At 39.2% G+C, this 13,508-nt stretch overlaps 1 protein-coding gene and 1 long non-coding RNA gene across 3 annotated transcripts; one reads left to right on the plus strand and one right to left on the minus strand.

Annotated features, from left to right (window-relative positions):
• Positions 1-1,888: 1,888 nt before the first annotated feature.
• LOC121886379 (5-hydroxytryptamine receptor 3A-like) lies at positions 1,889-11,106 on the minus strand. 2 transcript variants are annotated; one of them, XM_042396294.1, is made up of 10 exons: positions 11,019-11,106; positions 8,749-8,909; positions 8,623-8,667; positions 8,379-8,488; positions 7,708-7,877; positions 7,454-7,614; positions 5,665-5,875; positions 5,103-5,261; positions 4,541-4,626; positions 1,889-3,312 (listed from the first exon to the last, which is right to left on the minus strand). In XM_042396294.1, the coding sequence occupies exons 1-10, from the start codon at positions 11,056-11,058 to the stop codon at positions 3,094-3,096; spliced, it is 1,362 nt and encodes a 453-aa protein (XP_042252228.1). In that variant the 5' UTR covers positions 11,059-11,106; the 3' UTR covers positions 1,889-3,093. The 2 variants fall into 2 exon arrangements, with proteins under 2 accessions (XP_042252228.1, XP_042252229.1); XM_042396295.1 differs by having other exon boundaries at positions 3,233-3,312; positions 4,579-4,626.
• Positions 8,463-11,180, plus strand: LOC121886380. Its single transcript, XR_006092721.1, has 3 exons — positions 8,463-8,552; positions 9,567-9,683; positions 11,096-11,180. It is a non-coding gene; the product is annotated as an uncharacterized LOC121886380 (long non-coding RNA).
• Positions 11,181-13,508: the final 2,328 nt, after the last annotated feature.

Genomic DNA, 13,508 nt, shown 5'->3' on the forward strand with positions numbered 1-13,508 from the left:
CTGTTAACTGATCATGATAAGGAGATTTCCACCTCTGTAACGCCTGATGACTTTTTATAATACACAGTGGATCCTTTGGGATGTGCAACGCACCTGCTACATTTCAAAGGCTGGTTAACATTGTACCGTCTGGTCTCTGTGGGTGTGAAGCTTACTTGGTAATGTACTCTGATTCCTGGCAAAGTCACATCCAGCAGATAAGCGAGATGTTTGAGAAACTTGACACAAATGAAAGCAACTTAGCAAAATGTGAATTTTGTCAGGCAACCATGGTCTATCTGGGGAAAGCAGTAGGCCGAGGTGAAGTGCCTCCAGTCCCATCCAAGGTGGAGGTGATCTTAGCAATCCCTGTTCCTGGTTCCAGACGTGGCCTGCACTGCTGGTTATTACAGGGGGTTTTGTAAAAACTTTTCTGCCGTTGCAGCACCATTAACTGACCTATTAAGCCCTAAAGTTTTGTTCGTGCGGTCTGACAGTTGTCGACATGCTTTTCAGCAGATTAAAGCCCTGCTGACTAATGCTCCTGTGCTCCTGTGTTCCTAACTTTGATCATCCATATAAACTGGCAATTGATGCAAGTGAGTTTGGGGCGGCCGCTGTTCTACTCCAAGATGGTGCTGATGGAGTAAAACACCCAGTGCTGTACTTCTCCTAAAAGTTCAACCGTTCAATCAGCGCCCTTACTCGACAATTGAAAAAGAGGTTCTGGCTTTGAACCATTTTGAGGTGTACGTCAGGTCATCTAATGTTCCTGTTACGAATTATACTGATCACAACCCTCTTTTGTTGTTGCAGCAGATGTGTAATATAAACCAGAGGCTGATGTGTTGGAGTGTTTTTATTCAGGCCTTCAGTGTTAATATAGAACACATCAGTGGCAGACAACGTACTTGGCCATTATTTTGTTGTGTTTTTTGTTTGTTTTGTTTTTTACGTGTGACGAAATCAAAATCACTATCTTAAGGTGAGGGTGTTACATGCCCCCCCCCCCCCCCCTCTTGTGTTTTTCTCCCTCTTTTCTCTCTCTCTCTTGCTCCATCAGGTGCTCCTCATCAGATGATTAGTAGGTGGCCCTGCCCCATATTTAAGAGAGGCTGGAGGAGAAGGCTGTCTCTCTCCCTGATTAAGCAGCCTGCTAGCATTATAGTACTTTACTCTTTTGTTCCTTATTTTGTGTTTTTTTCCTTTTTGAGGACGGAGGTCTGGTAGTCCTGTTTTCACAGCTTTGTATATTGGTTTAGGTTATGCACTCTTTTTGATAGGTTAAGGAGGGAAATTCTAGGTCCAACAGCCCCTTATGTTGTTGGCTCAGGTTTCCCCCACCTTTATGTTTTGTTTGGCCAGGCCTCCCAACTTCTGTAGTTTTGGTTAATTCATGGCAATTTATTTACTTATTTTTCTTTGTAAACAAAAAAACTTTCGCTTTACAACCAAACCTCGGGTATGGCATCCTTTTTATATGTTGCTGGTCACAAGGTCAAGCCAAATGTTTCCATCGCTGTGGCTGTAACAACAGGATATCGGGCTGGTGAGGATGGACGTGATTGGTTTAAGGTCTGAGTGAAAGATGAGCTGTGAGGTGAAAGAAGACTGAAACAGGACAGGAGAGACAGATCTGTTTGTTGAGATGGAGAGATAATGTGAACAATTACATTGTAGAAAATATGACATCAGTGAGCCCGTGTTTCCGAAAAGTACGCACACACACACACGCATTAACAATGCTCTCAACGTGAAGGATTTGAAGTGGAAGCAATAAAGTTTAGTGATCGATTTTCTTGATTAGATTACCCGGTGGTTCTCTGTTCTAGACACACTGCACATAAGATTTTGGGAATTGCTCGTGACCACATCGAGGTTTATCTTAAACACATCATAAACCACCAGACACAGCTGCACCTTTATTTTCTTACATCAACAGTTTTTTTGGCATTTACGTACATCAGTGCAACTATTGATAAATCTTTAAACAACCTCTGATTTTTACTGGATCAAAAATCAAAATGTTTCACATTTCCTACATTTCCACATTTTTTTATAGAGCACTTCTCAAAACCCAAGTTACAAAGTGCTTCACATAAGGCACAACAAACAAAAAAATAGACAGTTTAAAGAGAATCAAAAGTAAATTCAGGAAAGGCTCTCCAATAAATGTATGTTTTAAGAAGCCAACCTGATTTCCTCGTGCACCAATGCAAAACTTCAGCAATGCATTAAACTGGCCTCAGCAGTAATAGCTGTTCTGAACTCTTCAAAAAATGCATGAAATCTTTTAATTACAGTATAATTTCACCACAGCAATAACACATGCCTACAGGATCGGATCATGTGAAGCACCACTTTCAGAAGTTTGTGAATTGCGAATCATCTCACCTAAACTACATGAATGAACAAAAAGACAAAGACAGAGTTTTTAAAAGTACAACATGACACTTGAACATTTTACAGTCAGATTTTTACATCATGTCTTGTTGACAAAGTGGTAAACATGGACAGAGAGAGAACTAAGGCAGCAATGCTACTGACTCCCTCAAATACATTAACAAAGCATACATGACAGTCTACAATACAGAAAACAATGTATGACAAGGTATTAACCTTCTGTTTGTCTATTCGTTGGTGAATACAATGAGCATATATCATGTAGAGACAAAGTCTAATCTGAAAAACAGTATTTTATGTCTAGATCATAACACATTTTTGAGAGAAATTTAAACTATTAATATTTTTAGTGATTTACAATGGCATACACACTGTATACTTTCAATGAAAAAGGCACAAAAACGAGATGGGATAAAATCACTTTACATGTAAATAGACTATAATACGTTTTATTTCTTACTTTTTTCCTGCAGTTTTTGTGTGTTTGTTTAGTGAAACAATACTTTAACAACCTTGAACTGTTCTGTAATAATATTTTGAGCGACTATTGCTAAAGATTTGTACATTTTTATAGGCGTTTGTGTCATTTTTCTTGTAATATGGGTTCCTGGTAGTTGTGTTGAAGAAAAAAGACACCATACTTGTGAAGTAAGGAGAGTTAAAAAAAAACAAAAAAAACAAAAATGAACTTGGACTCCAGAAGGTATAAATTTAATTTTTCCACTCCATGTAGATGAGGAGTAGAAAAGTTGAGACGACGATGATGTAGAAAATGAAGAAAGCTCTGTTGATTCTTGTGGCCCAGTGGGAAGACTTCCCTCCCTCGTCTCTGCAGCTGAGGTGCAGATTCACAGTTTTCTGCAGCTCCCTCAGCTCCTCCAGGATCAGCAGTAACACACGAGACTCTCCTGACTGCACGATGTTGTCAACCTGCACAAACACACACACGGAGGCGCAGAGTCATGTTAGTCAGTTTATTCTCCTACACAGACTGATCATGTATCGTAAGCCGAGTGGCCAAAATGGTGTCATTTTGTGCATTTTATCACGCAGGATATTTACATCAAAAACCTTTGCCTACATTGCTGTGGTACAGCTATGTGGTCATGTTTTGATGAATCTGCAGTCTCAACATTAGTATATATTATAGTGTATCGTGAATTATGAACTTACTGAGCTACTAAACCCTTCTACATAATCTATTCTTTCACAGTCTTTCATGGTTTAATAGAAGAGAAAGCAGCATTACAGGGAGAAGAGGGCAGTAACAGTGCAATGATATTGCTGCAAATACAATAAAAGGAAAAATTGCCTTGCTACACTGGTCTCCCTCTAAATCATAGGAATAGATGTTGCTTCCACTAACTTCACTTTCGGGTAGCTTTCTGCTGACCTGAATGGGGATAAAATCAATTAATCGTGCGGCTCTTCTAGATTTTCCAAATGTTATTGGACCAAATGGATGTTGTCAAAATACTTGATTCACTGTTTTACAGCAGTTCCTTTTCCAATGATCGTGTGTGGGGAAAAAAATGTTTGGGGTGCCAGTGTGCATCACGTGACGGATCCAGAAGTAGTAATTACACAGTTTGGCCACTATGTCAAATTGGCTTCTCACCCCAGCAGTCTTGGGGCCACCCTGGGGGCTTACATTGAACAACGGACTTTGGCTGACGTGAGGCGTCCATGTTTGTTTGGTTTTCAGGCACTTCTATATTATTAAGTTCCAACTCGGATTTATCTGAGCTTTCAGAAAAATCCCTGTCTCATAATTACGACTTGGACGTTGTCATATTCACTATTTGCAAGTTGGAAACTCATAATTACGGTAACGCTGATATGACCTCAACGCTGCATGAATCAAGGTCCAACCTGGACTAGCAATGAAGTGCGTTGCCTTCTTTATCTGCAGAGATAAAGACCTGCAGGATCTTCCCCCAGAGCCACAGATACTATACAACTGTTTTCACAGGCTGGGTAGTACTCCCCCTGACAAGTAAACTGACCCTTTATGTGTAAAATCTGTGTGTCCCAGTTAAGATGATAAAATTTAGCATGTAAAGATCCTACGTCATAACACACATGTGAAATCACACAACTTTCTCCAATGTTCCCCTGGGCTCCTAATAGTGCTGAATCTGTATCTATAATGGTGTACCTCTGCAGCGACAGGCAGCAGTTCATGTTGTTTCTCACCGTCGGACACTTTGCAGATGCACGAACAGCCAGTCCGTCTTTTCTCATCTGAAAACACACAGCAGCTTTGAGTGACAGGACCAGCAACATGACTCACAATTATACTGAATATTAAAAGCACCAGAAAACTCACAATGACATTAAATATTTGTGACTAAATAAGGGGAAATCAGCATTTACAGATAGATGTCTAACATGCAGCAGCCCTTCTGTTGGCTGCAAACTCACACTGTTCAGCCAAAACTTGATCAGACCCAGAACTTTATTTTAAATTCTAGGGAAGATCCTGAAGTTGACAAAGATACCAAATACGTCAGATTGAATTTTGGGTAAATGTGTATAAAATAATGCACAAAACATCTAGAATATTTCAATGTGATACACGATGCAGCCATAAAAACATAGGTGTGAATATTTCATTCAGTGTAAACATCAAATAGCTTCAATTAAGAGTTGAAACAATCTGATCGAGCATATGTACAATACTGTGAAAACTCTGCTCTTGTCTTTGATCTGGGTCTCACCTGTGTTACAGTTATCAACTTGGTCTTTTTCCTGTTTGTCCTCCCAGTCCTCCCTGAGCCTGAGCTTCTCCTGGGAGTCTTTCTCCATCAGATATGTAACCAAGATTGTTTCCAGCAGACTGAGCAGCATCAGAGCAAAAATCACAATGCAGTAGGTCGCTGAGAGAAAGAAACGGTCAATAACTACTTGTTATATTGGTAGTTTGTGCTCCTGATTATATGAAACATGATCCTGTTTAAGACTCAGTTCAGCCAAATCATAAAAAAAACATATTTGGTGGTAATATCTAGACATGTAGATCATTTTGGTTTGATTGTCTTCTACAATAGAAGCGAATAGAATTTAATTTGTGGTATTCAAAGCATTAAAAAATTACATTTTGACAGCTCAACAGCAAGATGCCTTTGCAGAAATAAAACAGCTACTTTCTACCAAAGAAATAGTCACAGTGAAAATGGTTGATGCCTGGACAACACTAGTGATATGTGATGACTTATGTTTTCTTTGTAATTTGGGTGAATTGACCCTTTAAGGACTCCGGTGAGGTCCAGGTTTTTGTACCTATGAGTGGGGTCTTGTTGGACATGGAAGGCAGGATGTCGTTTAGGATGAGCAGCAGCACGGAGATGGCCAGCAGCACGGTGACTTTGAAGCCCAGCTTCTCCCCTCGATGGTCGGAGATGAAGTAGGAGGCCAAGTCCAGACACAGGAAGAACAGGATGGGCAACAGGAAGTTGATGACATGGAGGAGGGGTCTCCTCTTCATGGTGAACTAGGAGGACAGGATCAAGGATCAGGCGACCAAATTACAACAAAAATTAAGACCTGCGAGTAATTTTTTTTTAAACTTGTTTGCACAAGTCAGTTACTCATATTACTCAGTTACTCATATTACTTAGTTTGTGCACACAAATTATTAATTAATAAAAATTTGTTCTGTTCATTTCAGCATTCATGTGCTGAATTTACTCATTCCAGACCACAAATGAGTATTTCATAAAACTGACAATACTGTTTGAAGTTACAGTATGTGTGCAGAAATTAACAGTGGTCAAATTAAGTAATTTAAAAGCTTGAATTAAAGCTGCAGTATGGGACATTTGTCTCCCCCTTCTGGCAATGAGAGTAATTACAAAAACACTGTCGACATGCGCTTATGTCATAAGCTCTGCCGCTGTCTACTCCGTCGCTACTGTTGTGGCTGTAAAACAGTGGATAAACTGCTTTGAGCGTCACACAACCCCCGTGAAATGACTCGTTTTGCCATCAGAATTTGATCCAATCGATTCGATAACTTTTGGAAAGTCTAGAGGAGCCGCACAATTAAATAATTTGATCCCCATTCAAGTTAGCAGAGAGCTAACCGGAAGTGAGTAAGTAAGTAAGTCTTGAATTAAGTGACTCTACAGCTCACATTAAGTCATTTGAGGACAAAAATTAGTTGATTATATTTTTATAATGTTATGTTCAGTTAGTTTGAGAGCACAAATCATCGAATTAAGCAATTTGAGAGTAAAGCTCGATCAATACTGATTGAATACTGATTATTTAAAGTTGGTGAGACACCGTCTCTACTTTAACTCAAACATTTTGAGGTTTGTGTATTACAACTTCTTGTTACTTATTGTTCAACATATAGCCTGTACCATTATATTTGTAATAAACCAATATTGGCTGATATATACGCCCAACAGATTTATCGATCCCTATTCTCCCATAACACACCCTTAACAGTCCCTTTCTTTTCTTTCATTTAGTCCATTTGGAGGTTTATTATCATTACCTTTCTTATTATTACTGTATCATTATGATTAGAGTTACTATTATGAGTCACTCTCAGTACTGTTCTGTTTTTTTTCTTTGTATTCTTTGCATTCGTACCCTCAATGTCTGTAAACTCTGTTTTTTGTTATGGTTAACTACCTGTCAAAATCAAGAAAATAGCACCCAGAGATTTCCTCTTTGTTTCACCCTGAGACCTGTCAGGATTTTATAAATAGGTGACAAATTGAAAGTGTAAAAATTAAAGTGTCTTAGCCAGGTGTTGGGCCACGCTGAGCATCTAGCTCTAATGTTTCTCAGCATAGATTGTCACAGCATTGAGAGATAAACACCATTCTTCCAAAAGATATTTCCTAATTTTGTGTTTTGTTGATGGTGGTGGAGAGCGTTGTCTGACACATCGCTCCTAAATCTCCTATTTGTTTACTGTGACGTCTGTCTCATCTCATTCCCATCAAACCATTCAGTGAGCCTTCATGCCCTGTATGGAGGCATTTGCATTCATTACGTTTCTCTCTCTCGTTTATTCTGGTTTTTCCTTTGATTTGTCCCCATCTGTCTTGCGTACTGTGTATATGAGCTGTTCCCACGGTTTGTTGTCAAAGGTGAAATTGTAGCTGGCGACAGATAGTTGGAGGAACTCCCACTCTCCTTGAGTCTTCATCATCTCTCGGGAAAATTGCGTGGCCCGAGACGAGTTGGAGAAAGGGATGAGGCGAATTTCATCAACTGTGGACAGAAGAGAGGGAGGTATAAAAACATGTTCAACAACTCTGATCTTCAGTATGGACAGTCAGAGACAACACACACTCCATGCCTCACCACAGTGTATGGCAGAGCCGATGGAGATGTTGCATTTCTGCGTGTCGAAGGGGAACTTGTGGACGTCCATCTTGCAGGTGCTGACTACCTTCATGTCCTCTTCAGAGGTGATCGTCCCATCGTAGGACACGTACATGTAGGGATTCTGAGGTGAGTCGTCTTTCTGTATCCTGAGACAACAAACACACACACACAAACTCTTTTCACGGCCTGTTTGTAAATCATTTAACACACGCCGTGTTTCACATTAATCAACCACTGAATCGATTCATGACGGAGCTCCTCCGCTCACCACTGCAGGATAATGTTTGCATATTATTACTCTAATAATAGTGTAGAAACAGTTGAGTGTACTTTAATAAAAGCAAGCATATGTAGAAGTCATTTACCTTCTAATCAAACACAGGATGTGTGGCATGAGCAAATATCAGGCTATTAGATAATGTTCTTCGTCTATACAGTGCACACATACAGCAAACTTTCTCTTCCCTTAATTTCAAATTTCAATTTAATTTCCTTTTTTCGTTTGTTTTTTCTTATCTATTATTTTTTTCTTCATATTTAACAGAAAAATATAAGAAAGCGAATAAGCATAATTTGTGTTTGTTTTGTTTGTTGTTGTGTATCTTTTAATGGGCTACACTTGATGTGAGTGTGTGTCTGTGGCTCACATCTCATAGATGAAGAGGTCTGGTTTCCAGAGCATGTCACGAGGAACTGAAATCTGAGTGATTCCACAAAACTGAGCGGGATCCCACGAGATGCGCTCATTGTTCCACATCTGCAGGGTTAAGAAAAATCAAGAGACAAGAGTGACAGAAAACAACAGGTGTCAGGAGTCACAGGTGAAAGCACGTCTACAGACATTCAGATAATGAAAAGGTGAAGCAATTAATATTCACTCAGTCAACTCACCATTGTTACCCAGACAAAAGGAATGAAAGTTTGTGTTTTCTCAATCTGTGAATAAACAAACACACGTCAGAGCTAATCAGCTGCATGAAAGATGAACGTTGAGCTAACACAGCAGCAGAAACCTACCACAGCCAGGATGGCGTAGAGCAGGATGTCCAGCTCTACTGTGGTGGGGTGTGTGTAGTCCAGAACAGGCCGGGTCAGTTTAAACACAGTATTATCTGTAGTCAGGTTCAGGTAGTCCACAATGTCCTGGTAACTGCACACTCTCTTACAGAGTGCCCCATCTACAGAGAAACAATTATCAGTTCAGTTTTTTCTTAAGACTTCAATTAAAAAATCCTTTTGTAATATAAACTTTGGTTTTTAACATTATGCAGCCTCTTAGTTTGCGTAATTGAATGTAATCTATTCTACTTTATTTGGATTGCAATGTCTGGATGCTAATGTTGTTGTTAGTTCAAATGCTACATAATTGTAACTGATAGTAATTTGTGTAATTTAGGCATATTTTGTTATAGATTTTTCCCCCAGTGTATTTTTGTTAAATTAATTTGATTTATCTTATATTCCCAGATTGAACCTGGTACAAAAACCCTAATAAATTCTAAATATCCTTAAAAAAAATCCAAATTAATTAATTCAAGAGCACAAGTGAGTCATTCATAAAATTGACAATATTGTTTAAAGTCACTTTCTGTTCATTTGTGTGCCCAACATGTTATTTAAGTGGTCAAATTAAACCTGAGAGTAATCACACAAACAGTGTTGACATTATCGCCAAGGACCGGCTGATTGGTTCTGACCCTGATATTCTTACCTCCTCATGCCTAAACCCAACCAGCGAAGGCAACAAGTACTAGCCAATCAGAGGCAGGGTAGGGCAGGTCTTCACAGAATAGAATAAGGCCCACAGACCCCCTGACACTTTTTGCACTTTTCAGCACCCTGGCGATGCGAAGCAGTTGGGGCACACCTAGAACAGTCCGCCGCAGTCGACAGTCGCAAACCAGTCATTGCTGGTTGACATAAAACGCATCAGTAATGGTGCGCCAGTGCGGGTAAGTCGCCACAGACACCAGATTTAAAAACTCCAATATACTGCGAAATACAGAGAGATTTACCTGGCGGTGAAAGGCTTCATTGTTTGGCAACGGCTTGACTGTAACGGACGTAAAAAGTCCCGCACTACAGCTTTAAGTGATTTGAAAGCTTTAATGAAGTAATTCGAGAGCAAAAATGTGTTATTTATAAAAACTGACCATAGTTTTTAATGTTATGTTCTTTTAATTTGTGCTCACAGCTTCAGTAATGCACAAATTAAGTAACTTAAGAGCACAAATAATTAACTCCAGGACTTTAATTAAGCAATTAACCCCCAAATTACAATATTGGTATGTGCTTAAACAATGTATGTGTATATATGTATATTTTTTAATTCTTATTTTTACTTGATTTTCCTTTTGCAGGTTTACAATAAAAAACAGTCTGCTGTTATATTGTTAGCTGACTAAGGAGAGCTTCTGTATTTCTCTTCCATTTAAAGTCACTAATTTCACTTCTTTTCCTCCCTTCAATGAAGATCTGTTTAGTATTCTATCAAAAGCAGTAAAAGATTAAAAAGTACAGAGAAACAGGCAAACCAAAAGCAAAAGAGAGAAAAAACCACATTAAAACAGACCAAAATGCAAAATCAAACCTATATAGCAATAACATACAACATGTATCATCAGGCCTAACAACCTAAATAAGCAACAAGTAACAATAAGACATTAAATGATATAAAAAAAGGAAATGTTAGATCCTGCTCCTACATATATACAAATCAATACTTGACTAAATCTCAGGGTTATTACAAAAAACAAATATATTTAATTCATGTACTTCTTCACAGCCTTCAGCTTCAGTGAACCTCTCCCACCTTTGCAAATGTTTTTAACATCATTATTTCTATTCACAATACATCCTTCAAGGACAAAGTTGTTTTATAACATTATAAATTGATTGATCCTCAAGGAATCCACCGGAGCAGCTTTAAAAATAAATCTTTTTCTTTCCCAAATAATCACAATCACATCACATCATCAATATAATATAACTGTTTGTCTCTGTGACTCTCTATAACTGTAATTTAGTATTTTGTATTTTTGGTTCAAGATTTTCAATGTCTGCTTAAAATATGATGTGAAATAGCACTGTGAGAACACTCCTCATCCTCAAACAGTTCATCAATCAGATAAAAACAGCAGTAATATGATGGAAAAACAAGATTAAAGCAGCCAAAGGTATCATTAATACTTTGCTGTCTCTGGGCTCTGAAAGACAAATTAGCCACATGATAGAAAATCAAACAATGAGAAACTTTTCCTTCTTTCAGACATGTAAACAAGTCTTACCTGTGAGGAAGAGCAGGAGGATGAAAGCGACACGCATCATAACTACACTTGTGCTTTTGTGTGTGTTTGTGTGTTAGAGAAGCTGCTGTGAGACCCGAGACAGGCACTGTGATGCTGCCCTGTGACCTGAGCTGAGGAGGGCTGGGCAGAATGAATGACCAGAGCGTTTCTCTCTATTTCATCTCACTGCCTGAAATGAAAAACCCCTCCCACAGTGGAAAACGTAGATTGAGGTGTAATTGGGTAACAGAGGAAGGGGAGATACATATCAGGCTTTGGAGGCAGGTGAGAGTGAAGATGATTGGTTTAAAGGCTGAGTAACAAATAATACAACTAAAGGAAAGGCAGGTGGAGAGGATTTATCTGTCTGAAAGGAGAGATAATGTGAATTTACAGCTTTCTCACAACTTATTTGACACCGGTGAAAAAAAGCAAAGCAGAGCGGGGTGTTAGTCTGTACACATGAGCGCATAGTTACAAAACAGACCTTTACTGTAACACATGCAGAGCAGCGCAAGACTACTGAGGAGGAAAAATTCAATTAGAGCGGAACTTGATCACCAAAACGACGTGGTAATGACATTATACACACTGTACCCATTTAAACCCACTCACTCTCATTTCAGCCCACTCATCCGCTGCCAGTCTCACAGCTGAGCATTAAAGCTGATTTATTATTAATGTTAAAAGTACTTTTGTGCATTAAGTGACCTAAATTTTTTAATTCATATAATGGTTTTCTGTTTTAATGGACTTGCTGTACTTACACTGGAGTTTATGAGCAATCAGGGGTTAGATTTGAGCTGCAACTAACAGTTATTTTTCGTCACTGATTAGTTGTGCGATTATTTTTCAGTTTAGTTAATTGTTTGGTCTATAAAATGTCAGCAATAGTGAAAAATGTCCTCAAAATGTCTTCAAATTGCAACAATAATCTGTTACTATTATTGTTGTTGCTGTGCATCTCTGTGTGTGTCTCTCTCTCTCTCAACCCAACCGGTCGAGGCAGATGGCCGCCCACCTAGATCCTGGTTCTGCTCGAGGTTTCTTCCCATTAAAGGATAGTTTTTCCTTGCCACTGTTGCCAAGTGCTTGCTCATGGGGGGAATGTTGGGTCTCTGTAAATTTAAGAGTACGGCCTTGACCTGCTCTATGTGAAAAGTGTCATGAAATGTCTGTTGTGATTCGGCGCAATATAAATAAAATATTGCAAAAAAAACTGAAACCTACAAATATGGGCTTGTCTGGTCACCACACTTCACTTAAAGGTGTACTATGCAGGATTTGTCTGTTGGGCCCTCCTCCCCAGTTCAACAAGTGAGAGAGAGAGCTGTGAATGAATGAGTGAGAGAAAAGTACAGAAGAGAGCAAGTGGCGCTGGCGAGAACAAAACCATCAATAATATAAATACAAATGTAAACAAAAATAATATAAACGTTCTAAAGCACAAATAAACATGCCCACAACCCTGCGAGACGGTGCCGCGTTGCCGGATTTTGTGTGAACGCAGAGCTTCATCCTGTCCGCTGTGGCCTCTCTGATCTGCGTGTGTGTAGCTCAGCCCCGCCCTCGGACAAGCAGACACACAGACCTGCTGCTCTTTTACACCCTGCGTGCTGTTATTGGCTGGGAGCTACACACCCACTGCCCAGAAGCGTCTCGAACACAGCAAAATAGAAAAAGAAAATACAGGCAGAAGGCAGAGTTTCCGCAGATAAATACACCACCACATTTCTAGTGGGTCATAAGTGATGATTGAGAGGGATTACTTTTGTATGAGTCTATACATTGTTATTTAGGAAAATCCTACATGGTATACCTTTAAATCTGCATTAACTGGTTTATTGGCCATGCTTGAGCAGCAGAAACAACACAACATATCATCAACTTTTAAGTTGATATGTTGAACTTGTAAGCAAACAGTTGCTTATTTCCACATCCAGAAGTTATGGGGCAACATTATCATTAATTCAGAGTCGTGTTTCTGCCCACCAGGTGAATTTAAGTCCAATATTCATCACTCTCTGTTTTTGTTCTACCAACTCCTGAGGGAAATATCTGGCTCTTTAGCCGCTAAATGCTTCACTATGTTTGCCAGCTAATCGCTAACTTTGTTTGCAGTTTGGTGCTGAGCAGATAGTGTACAGTGGGTTTTTAGGGCTTTTTCTCTCAAAACAGCTGCCTGCTGCGACTGAAAACGACGCTATGAGCGCAGTAAGAGTGAACCAAAACAGTAAAGTTGCGGCTGGACAGCTAAACAACGAGCTGAAACTTGCTATAAAGCTCCATAAAGCAGAGGGGAGCTGCAGAGTAGCTGATAATTCTCTGTAGATTCATCACAAGTGACACCTCTGACATTACACAGTATTTGATACATTGTTATTATAAAAATATAGATTGTAAGTAAGTACTTTAAGTATACTATAACTACTCCAAATTCAAGGTGGGCACCCAAGATTAGTGTCAACAACTCTGACCAAATGTGAAATT

This window comes from Thunnus maccoyii, chromosome 20 (assembly GCF_910596095.1).
Source record: "Thunnus maccoyii chromosome 20, fThuMac1.1, whole genome shotgun sequence".
In the NCBI taxonomy this organism is placed as follows: domain Eukaryota; kingdom Metazoa; phylum Chordata; class Actinopteri; order Scombriformes; family Scombridae; genus Thunnus; species Thunnus maccoyii.

What these genes read in the sequence shown, in the direction of transcription:
- LOC121886379 (XM_042396294.1), bottom strand. Translation starts at nt 11,058, where the DNA reads ATGATGCGTGTCGCTTTCATCCTCCTGCTCTTCCTCACAG. An exon ending in CAACAAGACCCCACTCATAG is followed by an intron (nt 5,262 to 5,664) that starts GTACAAAAACCT and finishes TCTTTCTCTCAG; the next exon opens with CGACCTACTGCATTGTGATT. An exon ending in AGTTGATAACTGTAACACAG is followed by an intron (nt 4,627 to 5,102) that starts GTGAGACCCAGA and finishes GTGTGTTTTCAG; the next exon opens with ATGAGAAAAGACGGACTGGC.